The sequence below is a fragment of the Schistocerca cancellata genome, chromosome 5, assembly GCF_023864275.1.
Source record: "Schistocerca cancellata isolate TAMUIC-IGC-003103 chromosome 5, iqSchCanc2.1, whole genome shotgun sequence".
Taxonomy (NCBI): Eukaryota; Metazoa; Arthropoda; class Insecta; order Orthoptera; family Acrididae; genus Schistocerca; species Schistocerca cancellata.
The window spans coordinates 777,626,588-777,647,722 of NC_064630.1; the positions used below are offsets into that span (position 1 = coordinate 777,626,588).

Consider the following 21,135-nt stretch of genomic DNA (forward strand, 5'->3'; position numbering starts at 1 on the left):
TGAGGGGATAGGCCAGGTTGAGTTAGAGAGTGGAGAATGTGTTTTAAAGATAACTCTCATCTGTGCAGTTCAGAAAAGCTGGTTCTGGAGTGGAGATTCCAGATGGTCCAAAACTAGTCCACAAATAAGATTCCATATACCATATGCCAACATGCACCCAACCCTCCCACTACTCCCAAGAACAAGCTGCAAAGGAGTGCCCCATTAGTCATCCAGTACTGCCATGGACGGGAACAACTGAACCACATCCTTCATTAGGGCTTTATCTGTAATTGTGCCCTGAAATGAGGGACACGATACTTTTAATCCTTCCCAATCCTCTTAGTGTTAAGTCACCCACCCAACCTTCACAACATCCTAGTCCATCTCTGCCACTCCCAAATCCTTCCTCTTGGCCCAGGGGTCATACCCCTGTGGAAGACACAGATGCAAGACTCGGCAAGTCCATCCACCAGAACTCCCTTTTCCAGTCAAGTCCCAGACTTGATCCTACCCCACCGGAGGAATAGAACACTGTGAAAGCGGCTATGTCATATACCAGCTCCACTGCAATCACTGCGCAGATTTTTATGTTGGTATGTTTACCAACCAGCTGTCCGTCAGGGTGAACGGCCACCTCCAAACAGTGGCCAAGAGCAAAGTTGACCACCTTGTGGCATAACATGCAGCTGACCATAACATGCAGCTGACCATAACATGCAGCTGACCATAACATGCAGCTGACCATAACATGCAGCTGACCATAACATGCAGCTGACCATAACATGCAGCTGACCATAACATGCAGCTGACCATAACATGCAGCTGACCATAACATGCAGCTGACCATAACATGCAGCTGACCATAACATGCAGCTGACCATAACATGCAGCTGACCATAACATGCAGCTGACCATAACATGCAGCTGACCATAACATGCAGCTGACCATAACATGCAGCTGACCATAACATGCAGCTGACCATAACATGCAGCTGACCATAACATGCAGCTGACCATAACATGCAGCTGACCATAACATGCAGCTGACCATAACATGCAGCTGACCATAACATGCAGCTGACCATAACATGTGTGAGTTCAGTGGCTGCTTCGTAGCCAGGACCATCTTGATCCTCCCCTCCAGTAACAGCTTTCTAAATTGTACAGATGAGTTATCCTTATAATACATTCTCCACTCTCAAAATTATCCCAGCCTCAATCTACAGCAACCTTCTTCTCCCACACCCTCTACCTAACAATTTCCATCTCATGTGCCCTAGCTGCTTCTCCCACTTCACGTCTCCTCACCCTCATTGTGCACTGCTATCTGATTATGTACCCCCGTCTGTTCTCTCCCTTTCTGCTCCCCATTTCCTCTCCTACCATCCTCCTTCCTTTCCCACAACAACCAGACACTGTGCCTGGCAGCCTTGTCCTTCCACCATTTAATCATTGCAAGCTCTGCCAGGCAGCACTCACTCCTCTCCCACCACTCACGCCTCACTATCCCTCCTCCTCCCCCTCCCCCTTCCCTTCCACTTTCTGGGTGGCTACTTCTGTTAGACGCAATTGCATTCTTGCTAGAGTTGTTGGAGATATTGGTTATCAGAACATTAGGGGTGTGTGTGCGCAACTCAATGTGTCATATTTTTGGCGAGTAGAAATCTATCCTTTTCATAATATTATTGATGTATCAGGATTAAACTTTGATGCATGATGTAGATGTACCATGTGAATTTGATTGACAAATTGTGAAACGTAAAAGTCTTGCCTGTTCCGTTAGTTACTTAACCCTTTTAGTGCCAAATACGATCTGATCGTGATCCAGATTTTCGGCGAAAAATGCCAGTGACGATCTGATCGTGATGCCCTTCTCATTCATTTTTTCCGGGCTTGAAGGCAAAGTTGTTAGTATTTACTAGCCAAGACGCAGAAGGAAGGTCGAAGGCACAGCATATCGATCTTCTTTTCGATTGTCAGTGCAATATTTCGAGTAAAATAAACTTCTCTGGTGGTGGTTATTTACCGACTATTTCGCGGCAACATGGCGTCGTCGAGTAAGAAGTTGCGGTTCGATACAAGTGATATAGACAATAATATGAATATGCAGAAAGTGAATCAGATTATGAGATGTCAGGTGGAGAAGAGGACTCGTCGTTTTCTTCAAGTGACGATTGTGCGTCAGCAAATGACGACGACGACCAAACACAACTAAATTGCAGTGCAAATACTTTTGTGGAAGTAATGGATGAGGCATCAGATAATCCACTTCCTCCAAGCTTTGTGTATGCAGAAGTACCAGGCCCTAAACATATACCAGCAAACGCCACACCAATTGATTTTTTTTCAATTTGTTCTTCTCGCTGCAGCTTTTTACGATTATGGTGACATAGACTAACAGATATGCTCGCCAGGTGATTCAGTCAATGCATTTATCGCCAAATTCGAGAATCAAACAGTGGCAACCAACAACTGTAGCAGAAATGAGGGCTTTTGTAGCAGTAATTTTGAATGTGGGACTGATTAAAAAACCAACTATTTTTAGTTATTGGTCAACTGATGCAAACCTGTTGACACCGTGGTTTTTGCAAATGTTTTCACGCAACAGGTTTCAGTTGTTGCTGCGGTTTTTCCATTTTGTAGACAATTCGAAACTTCACCCTCCTAGTCACCCATTATATGATCCAACAGCCAAATTTCAAGTGTTGGTGGATATTGCCAACAATGTTTTCAGTCGCTACTACACTCCACACCAGCAACTGAGTTTAGATGAAAGTCTTGTTAGGACAAAGGCGCACTCACAGGTAATCCAGTACCTTCCCAATAAACATCATCACAGATGGGGAGTCAAATTTTTGGATGCTGTGTGATTGTCCTAAATTACTGCCTAGGGTTTTATGCATACCGTAGTACAAAAAGTGATGATGACAAAAACGAAATAAGAGAATGGCCTGGGATATGTAGTCGTCATGAAACTACTAGCTCTTGGGAGCTACATGCAAAAAGGTTACAATGTGTTTTGCATTAACTTTTTTACATCTATTCCTCTGGCAGAAAAGTTGTATTCAGTTGGCACTTATCTAACAGGAACAATTAGAAGAAACAGAAAATTCCTGCCACGTGGTCTTCTGTCAAATTATGCTGTAGGTAAGCTAAAGTTTTTCAAGAAATCTTTTATACTTCTCTGTGGCTTCAGACAGAAGAAATCGCAGAGAAATCCAGTCCTCCTTGTGAGTACATCATCCTCTGCTACATCGTCAGAAAAGACAATTCGCAATAGACAGTCGGTCAAGAAACCGGATGTTATTTTTGAATACAATAAGTATATGGGTGGCATTGACTCATCTGATATGATGGCATACTGCTATTTAGATGAGAGGAGGACTGTCAAGATGTGGAAGAAGGTAGTGTTCAGCATAATTGCCAGGATGTTGCTGAATGCATACATTTTGTATATGGAAAGCCTAAACCCCAGCGACAAACCACTGACACGGCTGAAGTTTTTATAACAGCATAGTCATTTGCAAACTTACTAAACAGTGGTTTCAGGCAAGGACTGCAACCACAAGTGCAATAGATATAAATGTACCTGCTCCAACAGTATATGGTGTAGAGACTCTTCCAGGGAGAAAGGAATGCTACTGTAGTGTTTGTTCTACGAAGGATAAGAAGCGGCGTTCACGAACAGTATGTGTTTGTTGCAAGAAAGGACTGCATCCTTCATGTGTTGGTCAGCATGTGTGCAAGTAGTTGTCATAACTGCAACTTCACATTTGTCAGTGATTTATGACTGAAGAACTGAGAACACTTTCAGAGCAAAACAATTTTTTTTGTAATGTTATGTTCTTTTTGATTTTTTCCTTAGTGAAATAAAAAAATTTTGTATTCCTTTATGGTGTTTTTGTTAAGGAAACTACAGAGATTCTATATATACCTGAAATTTTTGAGTATATCATCATTTGATGGGTCTCAGAGTAAACTGAAATCAAAGTTTTAATTTTTTTCAATAAACCCCATCATGAAAATAATTTTTTTCTCTGAAAATATGTTCTTTGACAATGTGTGTTGCACATATTACTGTAGCCACAGCATTCCCTAAAAATTAAAGAAAAATTACATTCCTTTATGCATTAGTTTAGATTCTATTGCAAGTATGGCAGAGGTCTGCATTTTACTGTAAAATCGCATGGCACTTTTAACATGATCTTTTGAGAAAACGTCTGGCACTAAAAGGGTTGAAATAGTGCTTTTCCTTTTATTCGTTTTAGTGAAGTATGATTGTCTTCTTTGGAAGAAATGCCATTAGTGCTGGAAAAACCACAAGACCGCAAAAAGAGCAGTTGCTTAATAGTTACTTTTATAGAACCTAGATTTTGCACCTAAGTAGAGAGCTTGATGAAAGGATTAGTCAGAGGTACACAACTGTGTGTTCTTAAGTGGTGCATTGGTCTACATGTTACCTGCTTTCATCAAGCTGGAAGTTTGTAGGCTGAGTAAAACAGAATTAACTAGAGTTAAACTCACATTAAAGTTTGATCTGCAGAAGTTTCTAGCCATATAGACTAATTGGAGTGGTTCACATTGCCTCCTGGCAGTAAAACAAAAAATTGAGCCATTAAGTGTAAGCAGCATCACTTACTTACTTGTGGCATTCTATATATGTATGATCACTGGTCTACTTCCATGACCAGCCACTGCGAAAATGTGGCAGACTGTAAATGGCACCATCATGTTGCATGCTGCACAATGAACGATATTGACAGTTGCTTTTATATTTGAGCTATTTGTATTTCGAAAACACCCCAGTCCCCTCAACAGACACTAGCTCTAAAGAAGTATGCAGGTAGGGAAACATGCCCCCCCTGCACACGACTTTTAACTCTGTTCCTGCAGTCCTCTGCCCCAAACCTCAACTGCTCCCAAACCAAGGCTTCTTTTCCCTCTTCCTAACCTTATCTCTCCCTTTTTCAGGTGAGATTTATCTTGTTTAGTTTCTAAGCATTATCGTTCACCAATTAAATTCATTTCTACTGGTGTTAAGCATAATTATTTTTATTGCTATCTTTTTAGCATTTATAATCGGATAAGATTCTGCATTTGATCAGGCCTGAAATTGATGCCGTGCCATTTCAGGCAATGCACTGCAAATTGCACTTGGTGTTATTGCTCACACACTAACTCGTAGTCCAGCACACAACTTTTAACATGTCGCGTATGTCATGGCAGCATATATGCTGTCATCTTAATAAGACTGGTTTCAGTATAACAAAAATCTTCCAGGTTGAAACGGCTTGTGCTACGACACGCCTCAGCTATGCACAAGTAGCGCAGCACAACAAAGAAAAACTAATGCAGCGTGATAAGCAAAGCTCAGAGCAGCAAGAAAAAGAGAGAGAGAAGGAAAAGAAGAAAGATACACAGACAAGTAGGGGCGCGCAGCATAACGATTCTAGAGGTGAGTTTGCAAAGCCGTTAAATTGTCATCAGATTGAGTAATTGAATCTTGGTGAGGTGATTGTACTTTACCTGCAGCAGAATGTGAACATTAGTCAAGCACGATGCTAGTGCCACTTCTCCAAAGAGAACTTTGTGTGCCCTTTCTGTTTTCTCTTTTTCTTTTTTTAAGTTTGATTTATTAACTGTGCTCACTTATTTACCACTACTATGCAGATGTATTACACATAATTAGTACTGTATGAAATGGTTTACGTGTCACATGGCTGTAAATTGCTAAAACAGATGGGCACATGAGATTAGGCAGGTGAGAAGATTGGTGGAAAGTAATTAGTGTAGCATGTGATACATTAACCCACAGTTATTCTAAAAAGCAGTGGGGTGATCGTTGGTCGTTGAGTGTGGATTTTTGCATATAGTGCAGGCTGTTTCATCATTGCAATGTTAAGTATGTGTGACAAATGAGACACGGAAGATGTAAATGTTATTAATATGTTTCTTGAGACTGAAACACGAACCATGCCTTCACGTGAAGCACAAATGCTGCCTCTAGAGAGAAATCTGGAGCAAGTATATTGTGGCAGAGAGCAAAATGCTGACAATGCAAATTGTTTCTTTGTCGTCACTTGAGTGCATGTTTCACTATGCTCACCACTGCAACATAAATTAATTTTCTTATGAATAATCATTTTATTTGGCAACTATACTGCCTTCAGTTCTGTAACTTAATGCCTTACTCAGTTTCACAATTTAAGTTACGGCTGCTGTGTCTAAACATTCTTACTTACCATATGATTCACTTTTCTCCCACCTCCATTTTATCTTTGCAACCCCTAGAGTTGCTTCCCATTGTTACATGTACAGTCTTTCCTGGGGAATGCATTGAAATATTGGTACAAATTTCTTTAGATGGAAAAGAAAGTTACTACAGTTAATTCCATTTCTTCAGAAATCATTTCATGAAAATGATGAAATTTGGACTAGTGTTGTTCGTTGATTTTGATATTATAATTATTATTATTATTATTTTCTTCTTCTCCAGAACAAAGTGCTCCACGTGAATACAGGGAAGGCCAAGCGAGGCAACATATGGGCCGTGGAGGGCCAAGACCTGTGTATGACCGCGACCGAGGAGGATTGAGAAGACGTGAAGGTGCACCTCGTTATCGTGAGTTCCTGAGACCGCGTTCCCCAAAGTAAATGGTTTGCTGATGCTGATTAATGAAACAGGGTTCTACACATTTATATTTCCTGAATTCAGGGATCTCCTTCCTGAACAACGAAAAAGTGAATAGTTTGATTGCTCGCTCAGGTGTTAGTGCATCAGTTGCAGTGATAGGTGCTGCTGACACATTGTGCTGCTAATTACGGAATGTGGATTTGTGAAGTTACTTGAATTTGTGGTTTCGTGTGGATAGCCTCAGACTAAACGGTTTAATGTATATAATGAAGTTCTATTGCACTGTAGGTTTGACCTAACAAAACAGCCCAAAGTTGGCACCAAGTGCCTCATAACTGGTTCAGAATGTTGAACTCGTGTAAAAATAGTGCTTTTTGTTGCAGCTTGCAAGCACTCGTACATAAGCAACTGACTTTTATATGTAATACATATATATATATATATAAATATATTAACTGTATAACATAAATGGAAATGAGTGTACATTAACTGGACTTAAGTTATTTAGTATCTGGTGTTGATTATGGTTATGTAGATAGCCAGTCAGAGTATGGTCATTTCATACGCCTTCAGTTAGAATTGTGCACGTAACTCATGCGGAAGTAAGTTTTCCAATGTCTACCACTGGATACTGCTGATGTTAATCATTGTTGATAGTCCTATTTGTGGTTTGTTGTAAATGCTCTTGGGCATAAGAATTTATATTGTGTGCGGAAAAAATATTTTGAAGGTGTCATTAGGCTCCATAGAAACTGAAAGGATTTTTTCTTTTTCTGCTGGTGGTTATGTGCGATTTCGATGTTTGAAAGTCTCACTTAGCTGAGATAGTGTGTCTGTGTGTGTGTTTATGTGTGTGTATTTAGCCAGAGACTGTGATAGCCCCTATGTCTGACAAATACCACACATGTGAATGTCTTGTTAACAGTGTAAAATATCAGGGATATGTATATTTGAACATATTACTGCATAAATTTATATATATACATATATATATATGCTTTGTTGGAAAGTTTTGGAGAATATTAACCTCCATATTGTTTGCATTCTTTCACTTTTTATTACTATTGTAATTATTTTGTACCCATTTATTGTTGGCAGTGTGAAAAGTATTGCTATTTTTAACTTGCCCATAAACATACAAAAACTTTATCTTTCTAGCTTCCTCTGGCCTTTATTAGATCTGCAGTCTAAAATAAATACGCTATATAACAGCTTACCAACTGTAGAGGGTATGTGTAATGTATCATCATGCATTTTTGGTTCTCTGAAGTAGTTAAGAGAAATAAGAAAGACTGACTTCACAAATGTTGTACTGAATGCTGATTCATTCACACTACTGATGTAGTTAATTTTACTTCAGATTGGAATGTTTTAAGTCTTAAAATTAAGTTTGGGTAACAGGTAGTTTCATAATGTACTGGATCTGTGTTGAACAGAATGTAAAGATTTAACAGGCCTATATTGAGCAAAATGGCATTGTGTAAGAGGGAAAACGTGAAACAGTGTGCAAATGTTGATTGCTAAGTAACCAATTATGACAATAAGTAATGTCCTGAACTTTCTTATTAAGAGAGTCAGATCACCGTTGGATGTCAACATAGATTCAAGATTACCTTCAAAGTTATCAAACCAATTTTAAGAATTGAAATGTTTTGTAAATGTGCATTTCTTTGAAGTGTTGCACTGCAGGTGCTTGTAAAGAATTATAGTTTTAAGTGGGCAACTTCTAGCTGATATTGTATGTTGGAGTGCATGTCGAGTGGCTGTGTGTATATGAACTGTCCCTCCCTTCATTGTACAGAATTAAATTTATTTTTGACATGTAAAATGGTAATGAACTCTGGCAAAAAAGCCTTTCCTGATTCACTGCAGTAAAATAAGTTATGGGATAAGACAAATGTGAGATGAAGACAGTGAAAAAAGTATTATGCCAAAAAAGGGTGTTGGGATATGATTGAAGAACTGAACGTGCAGTTGCAAGATGAATTGTTAGTGCTTTATTAATTGTATGTAACTGCAAAGTAGTGAGCCATATGCTGCGGAATTTCGCCTCGTCGCTTAATGCGGAATTTGAAGACTGGATGGCTCATTTCATTAATATAATATATATTACATATTTCTATGTACACGGCATGCTTTTTGTGGACAAGTGTGTGTGAGCAGATTGTGTTTAGTTAAATTCAGTATCTTTTTCTGCAAATGCAATGTAATTTCATGTCCTGAGGCATCACACTAAGGTGAGCAAAATTAGTGATGATTCATTTCCAAACTTCACATTTAAGCCCATATTAATTGTTGTGGAAAAATTTACTTGGGTTACATGTATGAAGGCATTTAGCATTTTTATCAAACAAAAGCAGTTGCCTGGTAGTATGAACATTGATGTTGTAACAGTGTTTCTTTTGTAAAAGGTTCCTGTATATTGTCAAGGCTACATGTTGTCCCACCCCTCTTGCAGTCAAAGGACCCACCTTACATTTTTGTCATTCTGTGAAATAAATTTTGTATAATGCTATATCATCACGTGTTACATGGAGAGTAAATCTGTAGAACGTAAAGAAGCAATGTCTGTACTTTCTGTTAAGAAAGATATGTGCTTCCATTAGACATAGCTTCTGGTGTTTTGAGTTGAAAGTTTGTTCTAAATTTTCTTATGAACAGTGAAAGTGCTAAGTAGGTAGTGCTCCACAGTTGCATGCCGTTGGATTACAGGAATGTCAAAATTGGGAATGGGACATATGTATTCCATATAATGCAATGTTAAGAATAGTAACTAAACTGTAAACATAAATTCTACAGACTTGTTCATTTTATGTATGAAAGACAATGGATATACAGGTCTAAGCGTAATGAAATGGTGTATGGACCTCTGCTCCCAGATTGTTGTTTGTTGGTGCCTTTGTTAGAGCAGGCAGTTGAATGTTTGGGAGGGAGGTAGTGTGGAAAATACAAGGTTATTTCATATTTGGTCTTATTTTTGCAGAAAGTATTTGAAGGTATGTACAGCAAGAATGTTTTGTTCAGAAAACTGATAAAATCCTTATTTAATTGTCATTATTTTTGGGTGCTCAAGTTGTGTACCTTGATGTGTTGAGTATGGAGTTATGTACACCAGAACAGGCCTTAAGATGAGTCAGGTGATGTTTTGGTTGTTCCTTTTTCTGTTAATATTGGTTGAAAATAATAAAAAAAAATGCTGCAAGTGCTTTTCCGTGTATGATGGCCCTTAGTTCCTTCAGTTTTGCTGCCATAATGAAACTTTCAGTCAAAACTGTAAGTATACTCTGATGTACTGAAAACGCGCTGTTAAACTGATGCTTTCAGATAAGTACTTGACAAGCTATTACCCTATCCATTACTTAAAACCGTACAGGTGCTAAATGATTTTTCGTGTTAACATCAATGGTGCCATTCCAACCAGCCTTTTTACATTGGAGATTTGTTACTGTAAGGCACCTGACACAAAACCTAATTTTGTGAAATGTGCATTTGTGCAATCAAATGTTTCTGCCTGGCTTTAAAGTTCCATCATATGTCATTAAGTTTTACTGCCTACTTCAGTTAATGTTGGCACATGCATTTTGCTACATTCTGTTGTGCACTCCCAGGCGCACTAATGGGATGCTGGAAACAGAGTTGTTGCACGAGGGGTTATTAATTTGTTTTTAGAAATAGGCATGTTATTGTACAAATTACATTGTCAGATGACACTAGTGAAAGTATCATGTGATAGTTTGTTGTCCCTTTCATGTGTGTGTTTTGAGTATAAAGTTGACCAACAATGTTCTAAATGTGGGTAGAAGGTATTGGAATGAATTGTTAACTGAGCTGTTTTGTTTTTTGTATTTTCAATTGCATGCATTCCTCTTTGTTGGAATTTGATGATCAAAACATAAAGTGGTGCAGTTCTTCTCGTAAACACAGGTCGTTTAATAACCATTCCCAGGTAACAGAACTGAAATCTTTGATGCAAGTACTAGCCCAAACCTTCCACCCCCCACCCACCCCTCCCTCCCATACTAGCACAGGTATCTGAAGGAGTTCAGTAATGAGCATGAGCTTTGCGCCAATGTACTATGTACTTCACATCAAGAATAAATCCTTGAATCGTGTTCTTCTCAGCATGAGAATATAAATAATTCACGCTGTGTTCAAACCAAAAACATCTGAGCAATGCAAACTGAATGGAGGTCTCCACTAGTGCTACAAGTGGCCAAAAGATGAAACACACTAAATATGGTTTGATAGAGGGTTGACAACGATTATAGCAATCACAAAACTGTGCTTGTGCTGTAGAGACAATTTGGAAATGGTTGTGATTATTGTTCACCTTTATTCGTACAAACCTAGTTACTTCTATCAGCCTCCATGCAGAATAGAGTTTGGCAGTGGTGGCAGGAGTTTTTAATGTCCTGGATGAACTGACTGTAACGGGGCTTTTCATAAAAATCTTTGCTGGGGCTCTCAAATACATGAGCTGACACAGATTTCAGTGAAGTTTCCTATGAGAAAGTTCCACCACTCTTACGGTGAAACAGCAAAAATCAGTACTCTCCCCTCCTGACTTACTGTATCAAGTATTAAATAAAAAGAAACTGCATTGAACTCTAATTCAAAATGAATTACTACACGCATTCTCTGGACATGTAAAACGCTGAATTGCTTTCTAAAACACTTAGTCCACCTTGTTGCAAGAGCTAGCAAACATTATTTAACCATGCTGCTTTTCTTAAAAAATTGTTTTTGATATAATTATTGGTATTAAAGTACATGATACTAATAAATTACTAAGAAAGATGATGAGACTCACCAAACAAAAGCGCTGGCAGGTCGACAGACACACAGACAAACACAAACATACACACAAAATCTAGCTTTCGCAACCAATGGTTGCCTCGTCAGGCAACCATTGGTTGCGAAAGCTAGATTTTGTGTGTATGTTTGTGTTTGTCTGTGTGTCTGTCGACCTGCCAGCGCTTTTGTTTGGTGAGTCTCATCATCTTTCTTTTTAAATATATTTTTCCCACGTGGAACGTTTCCCTCTATTATATTCATAATAAATTACTAAGTTATGTAATTTTAAGTTTAGATTCTATTTTCTCATTGTGTAGTTCTGAAACTATTTCCACTTACTTTTTCCAACAGAACTCTTGTCAGGTGCCAACCTGTCAACTGCTTTTTTGATCTTTGATCAGACTTACTATCAAAGTGCTACACACATGACTTGCAACAGAACTGTTCATGAGATTGTGGCAGGAAAGATGGCTCTACCCATAGACCCTTTGTTGATTTGCTGTAAATTTACACAAACCAGCCAGTAATATGAAACCATTATAGGCTTAAAGTGCAATTTGATCTAATCCTTCTTACCTGTCACCATGAACTTTTAGACTCATGTCATTCCTACCACAATAATTTGAATATTATCATTCATAAGAGTGTGAAGAGAGAATTTTTCACTTTCCTCACAAGCAGAAGAGCATACAGAGCAAATGTTAAAAAGCTGACTTCTGACAAGATATTCTAAGTTACGCATAACATTTGTCCTTAGACTTAATAGATTGCACCGTACCATTTGTGAAGTATTAGTGTCTTCTGATTCAGATGTAGAATGAATGCGGTTGTCACTGGTGTGATTTTTCTTCTTTAAAAAAACGTTGTCAGATTGATTCACTAGTGCTTCCAGCTGCTTGTTGCGAAAAATACGGCTTCATTGTGATAACTGGCAGGCCTTGTGGTCTAGCAGTAGAGTGCATGCCTGGAAACTGAGAGGTCACAGGATTGAGTTCTGGTCAGACCATGCATTTTTCAGTTTCCTTTCTTACAAAGCCTTCATCTCTCAATGATGTGAGGAGTCTTCAGAAAAAAGTGATTTTGTTTCCACATTGAACTGTCTTTCTCTACCTGGTTGGATTATTGGAGTAGGTTATGGACATGCAAGTTGGTATTGGTGGTATTGTTGTTGTTGTTGTTGTTGTTGTTGTTGTTGTTCATACCACTTGGCAATTTCTAAGTTAGATACATGAACTGCAGCTGCACCAAAGAGAGGCAAGTAGCAATAATATTTTAGTACAGATGTTTGTACATATTGTTGAATTTTCAAAACGGCTAGATCATATAAACCCAAGGGCAGAAGTACAGCAAATTAATCCATAACAAGGGAAGAAAAATAAATTTTGCTTCATAAGAGTCTTTAGTTACAGTAGTCGACAAAACTACTGGTTAACAGAACTGTTACTGTTTTGCACTGTTTTGCTCTCCTTCGATCACTTTGTCATCTTCCCCATGTAAAGTAAACTTGCTATACAAAATGCCTAAACGTAAACTACTTGTACTTTCTATGACAGTTTTTAATAAAAGGTTAGAGGAAGGTGAATTTGCAGCCAAGTTAGCTAATTAGTACCAAGTCAGTAATGTGGCAATCACGGATATAAGAAAGACAAGCAACACAAATTTTATATCTAACAAGAAGAGGTCCCACCAGTTGTGGGATTGACTTTTTGAAACCATCTGTACTGTTTGGTAGATTGAGCCCAGATATAATTCACTGCAACCATCTACCCTGGTGAGTCCTCATTTGTGGGTAATTGATAAAAAATTACAGAATTTTGTATGACACTCGATTTGTTTTGTATTACATAATCTGGTTGTGTGGTATAGTGGATAGTATTGTAGCTTCCCATGCAGGAGGTTGTTGATTTGAGCCTGGTCAGGTGCAGTAAATTTTCATTATTTTTCAATCTTTATCAAAATTATTTTATCATTTTTATTCAGTTAATTGATTTAAATGTAATTTTTTATTTCCATTCCTCTTTCACATAATTTTAATCATAATATCAACTTCATTTGTTCTAATTTTTCTCCCTGCCATCTTTGTTCATGCTTCTGTAATCTTGTGTGTGAATTTTGATTTAATTTCTTTTATTCTATCACCCTATTGTTTCTTCCACATTATTTTGTTCATTATATCATTTCTCATTTTGCTTAGTTTTCGTTTTACTTGTAATCCCTTCTTTCATTGAAATCTTAATCTATTACTTTGTCCGTAGTGCAAAAGGTATTTAGGTTATGTTTTAAATGTTTGTATGACAATCACTAAAAAATTTTGCACTTCTGGTAATGTAAAATACATTTTTCATGCCATTGCACAGTCAAAATAAATGTTTTCATCTTCGTTTTTTAACTGAGAGATCGGAATTTTCAAATAATTAGATAAATATGTTTAAATCCATGTTCACAATAATTCTGATTGGAAAAAGAGAGAGAGAAATGAATTGAATGAAAAATTCATATGGTGGTCAGTGATGTGACAAAGGAACAGGTATAAAAATATTAAATTTAAACCAGTTAATTACGTAAAAGTAATTATCAAAGGCATTTCTGTAAAGATTTAAAAGTATGAAAATAATTACTACACCAGAGCCACATCACAACACAACCAGAATATGTAATGGGACTTTAGTAATGTTACTGACGATCGAGCAAAATTCAGAAATTTTTTCACCCGTTACTGACAAACGAGGGCCCACGAGGGTGAATGTGAATGGCTGTAGAGTGGATAATGGGAACTTGATCTGCTTTGCAGTAAATTTGGTTTCAAAAAGTTTATCCCTCTGCTGGGGACCTCTCCTCATAAGCTTGATTATGATGGATTGACAATTCTAAAGCTCACCATGAACATGGATCTCTAAATCTCCAGAAAATGAGGCTGAAAATATACTGGCTGCTTTTGAAGCATTTACATGTTTGGATAATGCTTCGTGATGGTTTGAAACTAAAGATGAAAGTCTGATATGATACGTCCTGAAAAAGATGCAGGACTTTGCTGCTTGTAAGTAGGTAGGCTTTCTTAGATTAACGAGTATTAAGGAATCGTTTGAGTATTAATTCTATACATGTGTATGGTATATGCAAAATACATATGTATTAATTATCTTGTGTTCATGTAGTTCTTAATTGGGTTGGTACATAAGTATGTAGCACAACACACACACACATATATAATATTGACTTCAGTTGTCAATAATATATATTATTTACAACAGTCTGCCAATACTGGGGTAACTTAATCATGTGGTTTTGAGGCAAAGAACTCTTTGAGCAATGTTCAGAGTACATTTTCATTCACAAAGGAAGTTCCTTGAAGGTTGGTTTGTAGAGAGCAGAAAAGGTGAGAATTTGAGGGCGCAAGATCAGGTGATTAAGGTGAGTGTGGGATGATTTCCCAACCTAACTCCCATATATTGGTTTTTGTCAGTCTAGCAGAATGTTAGCGGGTGTTATCGTGAAGTAGCATTGCTTACCCAGTCTCCTTGGTCATCGTCCCTGGATTGCATCTGGAAGACATCTCAGTTGTTGACAAAGTTCAGCAGTCTGGGGAAGCAATTCAGCGTACACCATGCCGTCACTGTTCCGCCTGGAGCATAATGTTGTCTTTGTGGATATGTGAAGGTCTTTTGCACAGGGAGTTGCTGCTTTGTTTGGCCTCAACAGTTCCTTCCTTTTCTTTGTTAGTATTAAGACACAGTTTCTCATCACCAGTAATGATACTGGGCAGAAATGATCGATGTTGTTCACCAGCCAATTGGTGAGCAGCAAACAGAGATGTATAAATGGCCACCTGTTGATTTTTGTGATAACTTACTATCACATTTGCCAATTCTCAAGTACACTGATGTGAACAATTGTGGATTAGTGTGTTTAAAGAATCATCAAACCCTGAAGATCTTCCTCAACATGGAGAGTCCATGATGTCAAAACAATCCTTAAAATGAGAATATCATTTTCTTGCCATGATCTGTCCAATGGCATTATCTCCATATACGGTTCAGATGTTTCTTTTTGCCTTCACTTCTTTTTGCCTTCACTTCTGTCACCCCTCTATTGAACTTGAACAGAAGAATATGTCGGAAATGTTAAGATTTCTCCACTTGACACACCATATCCTAACATCCGCAGCTCAACTCGCGATCTCCAAATGACAAAATGATACATACAGCCAAATAGTAACAGTGAACTACAAATAATAAAAAAGCCAATTGATTTATAAACAAATAGCAACTTGAATACCAACAAGCAAAACAAAAACACTGAAAACTTATGCATCAACCTCTCAGCTCTGAGCCTGCAGACGTGTATGCAAGTTGTGTGTGTGTGTGTGTGTGTGTGTGTGTGTGTGTGTGTGTGCTGCTGACAAAGGCCTTAATGGCCAAAAGCTTTGTGTGAAACTTTTCGTTGTGCCTATTGCGACTTGGCATCTCCGCTACATGGTGCCTTCTCTGGTATTGTTACATTCCATCCTGGATTTCCCATTGTTTAACATAAAATTTGATTATCCAAATAAACTAGTTTTGAACACCCATTCGTGTAATCGATGCTTTACTGTGCAGGATGACTAAGTAACTGCACACACTGTGTGGGTGTAATGTATGCATCAAAATAAAACATTGTTTGCTTTGATTCTGAGTTATGATGGCAGTTGTGATAGGCATTACATCATGGGCCAAAACTGACTTTTGGTGTCATGTTTTCCTGCATTTTGATGGATATTGCTTTGTACTCCCTTCTTCCCTGCTCAGTTGATACTGGCACAAAATGCCTTTATTTACTTGACTGTGATGTGGTCAGTTCTACTCTGTGGCACTGTTGTAATGTATTGGCACCAGAGATATTGCATACCTTGATTCTGTTGGTAGTTCATAGATGCAGTCACAACATACACATACATACAAATGGTGAATATGTGGATCTGCACCTCGTTTACGGTGTAGCAGAAGGCAGTGCACGTGCAGCAAGATGATGGTATATTCGAGATGTTTCTGAACAGAAAAGTGTCAAACCATCGGACTTCCACAGCTTTGAACAGGCATTTAAAGGCATGGTGCACCACAATTCAGCTGACATACACTGGATGGAGTGGGTGTTGAGAACATCCTGGAAATGGTAGACGATCAGACCATAAGTACACACCATATAAGTGCCCTTTAGAGGTTCCTTGACCAACTGTATGGCACCTTTTTCCGTGACGGAAATTCCACTCACTTCACTTCCAGGAAGTTCAGGAGCTGCCACCTGTAGACTACCTTAGACACAAGGATTTCTGTTGGTTATTTGAGCTCCATGTTGCTGACAAGAGTTCGGTGATCTTGTACAGTTTACAGATTACCCATGGAGGTGTGATTGTTCACGATATCCACATGCTGGCATATGAGAATCCTTGAGTAACTACAGTAACAACATATAGGCATAATTTTGCAGTAAACATCTGGTGTGGTACAGTGGATTATCAGTCCTCTGACTGCATGTTATTCCACAGCACCTGAGTGGTGGTGTGTATTGACATTTCTTTGAACATGAACAGGGGATCTGCTTAATGCTGTCCCACTCTCTACATGAACGAACTTCCAGTTCATGCGCGATGGTGCCCCTGCATATTTCAGTTGGTAGGGAAGAAAATATCTCAGGGTTGATTATCTCAATAAGTGGATAGGTTATGCAGGACCAGTTGCTTGGCCCGTGTGACCTCAGGATCCTAACCCCCTGGACTACCGCCTTCAGCACCATCCCAAGGAGCTTGTGTATGGTGTCACAGTTGAAAATGTAGAGCAACTAAAGCAGTGAATTTAAAATGAATGTGTAGAATGGGATGGAATAGAGCCTGCAACATTAAGAATAGTTAAGACATTGAGCATGTTTGTCTATATGGATAGCATTTTTTTATGGGGTAAAAGTACAGTACGTAGTTGCTGGGATTTGGGGTCCCTTCGTGTTTCTAACTCTACTGCATAATTCTGAAATCAAGCAATTTCAGACACTACTTAGTTAATTTTGAATCACACTGTGTATAGAAAATTGGTTATTAAGTTACGACCGGTAGAATACAAATATATAAAGTAATGGACGAACAAGATCCTTTCCAGGTCACATTCGCTCAAAAATAACAAGGACAATTAACTGGCACTCTATTTAACTTCAGTGTTAGCATTTATCCTGACCTTACATGTAAGAAGAATTAAGTCATTCAGTTATGATCATAAATTGACAGTAATCTCTTTTGTGCCCAGCAACATAATCTGTTGACTCCATGCTTTCCAGCTCACTGTTTTCTTTTTTCTTATTTCCACCATTTGTGCATCCTTCATCAGTCCTCTGTCCCCTTGCTTGTAATACTGTATGGTGGTTCGTTTTAAAGAGGCAAGTAAAAATGTGAATATATGATGAAAATAGTCTGACTTGTACAAAATGCCTCTTGGTTCATTTTATTTTAATTTATTTATTTTTCATTCTAGCCAAAATTGACAAAAGCCTTATCTAATTCTACAAATGCTTTAAATTTTACATTTGCAATTTTCAGTGTATTGTCTAATATAAATAATATTGACAGATAGGGATGGGAAGCGAGCACATGTATCTAGACACTACAAAACTTCGTGGTGCATTTCTTGTAAAGTGTCTCTTGAGAGACTAGGGTAGACAAGCATGCTTCAGGCTTTTTAATCAACTGGTCTTTCCAAGACTTGTGGGAAAGTGGAAACAGCTCTGTCAACAACAGATGTGTAGCCTTCAGTTGACAGCATACCTGCCATCTGGGTATTACAGGTAATATATGGTATTTATATTTTAAATGTGTTGCATGAAAAATAATTATTAATAAACCAGTGTCAGATGTAAATTGAGCATTTTAGTTGTGTACTCAAACACTTTTTTTTAAGTAGTTCCTGTAGTCAAATTAATATTAAAATCAGTTAAATAACTGCATCTTGAAACTTTAAGATGGGGTTCCGGCATGAAGGCAGTTTGATGTTGAAAGTTGTTTGGGAATTAATTACTGCAGCAGTGTAAACATACATAAAACTTACAATAATCTACGGAGACCCGAAATGGTATATATTGTCAGAGTAAATGCCAGTGTAAGTAGACGCCTTGCTTCATCTGTGCAAGTACTCTGTGGAAGCATTTATTATGTCTCTCAATTTAGAGATGCCAGTATTTTCACCCAGGCTTCTGTAAGTGCTCCATATCACCACTTCTGTTTCAGAGCATCATTAGTTTCAGAGTATTTTGCTTAACTTTATCATAGTATTCATCAGTGTGCTCAATGCCACTGTCCTCTTAGAGGAAAATGACTATTCTGACCCACACATGTACTCCACCATGCAGTGTATGACAGAGTACCTTGTATACTGCTGTCACCAGTCCAAACCTAATATTTTTTTCACTAGAGTATGCTCTCGGTATTCCAATCGAACTTACAATGCACCCTCAAAAATAACATAGATTCACTGTAGCACTGGATGGTTGGAATTGCTGCGTATGTTTAGGGAGCAGCTCGGTATAGATGTGGAGTTAAAAATATAAATCAAATCTTTAAGAGCTGAATAAACTTAAGTTCTGAATACAAAAGTTTAGAATAAAGACAAATTGCATGCTAATTATGGGAAAGGCAAATACAGTGCTCTGGGGAAAACGATAAAATGCATTTTTTAATCCTATACTTCAGTCATTTCATCATCTAAATCGACTTTTTCCGTGTTGACATAACAGATAATCTGACTGCTCTAGATTGCAGCAATTTAAATCTATCTGTAGGTACAGACTAGCGAGCATGAATCAGTTTTGAATGCATAACGAACGTGTTTTACATCCCTGCAACTGCATCTAGTTGATATGGTTCTTACCACGATACATGGAATCCAAGGAATTAGTCCATTGAATTGTGTACAGCCGAGAAGGGGCAGCTCATATGAGCACTTCTAAAGGTGTTTTACTATTTCGAATTTTGTTATTGGTTATCCATGCATGAGAGTTTCCTATCTCATGAGATAGATTCCTACACTTTCCCAAAGTGATATTTCCCCAAGTCTTTGCATTGTTCTGTAGTTAACTGTGTCAATGTAACCATAAATATAAAAAATTATTTTTTTGCAGCATGTAGAATAGATTGTGAAAAACAAAAGCACTGTCTTCACAAAATAGCACAGCTTGTTCAGGGTGGGGAAAAATGGATAGCAGTCATTTGCATCCTGTGACTTGTAGTTACTAGAAATGAAGAGTTGATGGCTGGCTGATTTCACATTGTTTGTTAAATGTCATTACCCTACTCCTAAGTTAGATGAGTGAAGATGTGTTCTTGGCTAATTATGTTAGTGATAAAGGCACTGTGTGTGTGTGTGTGTGTGTGTGTGTGTGTGTGTGTGTGTAAAGAAGCAGTCAAATATTGTGCTTTTTGTGCCATTTCCTTTGTATTTAGTAGTGGGTGACCAATTGGAATGGCAAAAGAATGTCATTTGAATTAGAAATACAAAAGCTACTTTGAAAGGTTATAACTTTGGTGGCAGGTAAGTATTGTCAAGATACATACTGTGCAAAAAATGAGTGACATAGATTCAAAATTATGACAAATAATCAACACATGAAAACACTCACTGTTGCGGAAAAAAAGGGGGGGGGGGAGGAGGGAGGGAAGAGTCATTGTAACACATCCATTCTGTAAGAGATCTGTGAATGAGATGTTCAATGTCAAATCAACAAAGATGCCAGTCTCAACATCTCTGGCTTTTGTCAAGTTTGTCGTCTTAATTGTACATGATCAGAAAATGGAAAACACACAATTACAGAATTTTAGCACAATTATGGCAAAAGCAATTTACATAAAAGTTCTGAAAATATGTGGAAATTTATACACAAATTGCTTAAGTTCTGTTGTGATACAGGGAGAAATGTGAGACAAGTAAATTTTGAAAGGTCTGGGAACAAGCTTTTGAGATGATACTCAATATGATCTCAATTGTGTACACTGTTCTACCATGTCCAGTGACCCTGACATGAATTATATTGAAATATCACCTTTAAAATTGAAGACAAAAGTATATTTGCTGGTTCATATTACACAATACATCGTAGTGAAACACCATGTGGGGATGACATTTTGAGTATGAGATAGAAACTAATACATACTGTAAAGTGGGCTGACTTTGAACATTTTAAGTTAGTTTTTGAAAATTAAACAAACTTCTGAAGATATCGACATGAAACTTTTTGGGAAATTGCAAGAGGTGTTGCTGAATATGATAAGAGATTATACATTTGTATCTCCCCCCCCCCCCCCCTCCACCATGCCTAGTTTATTTTTTAAAATTTTTCACTGTTCAATTTCACCCCATGTGTTGGGGTCACTTTGAACATGGAAACATTTGCCTATTCTATGGGAGTCACGTCAATTACTGGTAAATGACTCCCCCTATCATATGAAACAGCATGATATTTGGTATATAAATATAGTTTTGGAAGTACCTTATTCAGAAAAAATAAGAGTTTTTTTATGAGTTTTCTTTAATCACCTGAAACCGTTTGTATGATTATGGCTTAATTTTGCTAGTAATGGAAATGGGTGCTGAGCTATTTGTGAAATAAAAAAAATTATTTAAAAGCAGATTTTTTCAAAAGTGTGTATGACTTTAATAAAAGAAATGAAAAAGTTATCACATTTTAAAGAATTAAAAACACTCTACAGGAAAGGA

General features: G+C 37.8%; 1 protein-coding gene across 8 annotated transcripts in view; it reads left to right on the forward strand.

The window, feature by feature from the left end:
• The window catches only part of LOC126188132 (la-related protein Larp4B), a 382,619-nt gene extending 372,797 nt beyond the window's left edge, over window positions 1–9,822 (forward strand). For all 8 annotated transcript variants that reach the window (XM_049929613.1, XM_049929620.1, XM_049929614.1 and 5 more), the window contains 2 exons: window positions 5,263–5,437; window positions 6,479–9,822. In XM_049929613.1, coding sequence (XP_049785570.1) covers window positions 5,263–5,437; window positions 6,479–6,636 — 333 coding nt within the window. In that variant the 3' untranslated portion in view covers window positions 6,637–9,822. The remainder of the gene's footprint in view (window positions 1–5,262; window positions 5,438–6,478) is intronic.
• The last annotated feature ends 11,313 nt before the right edge of the window (window positions 9,823–21,135 follow it).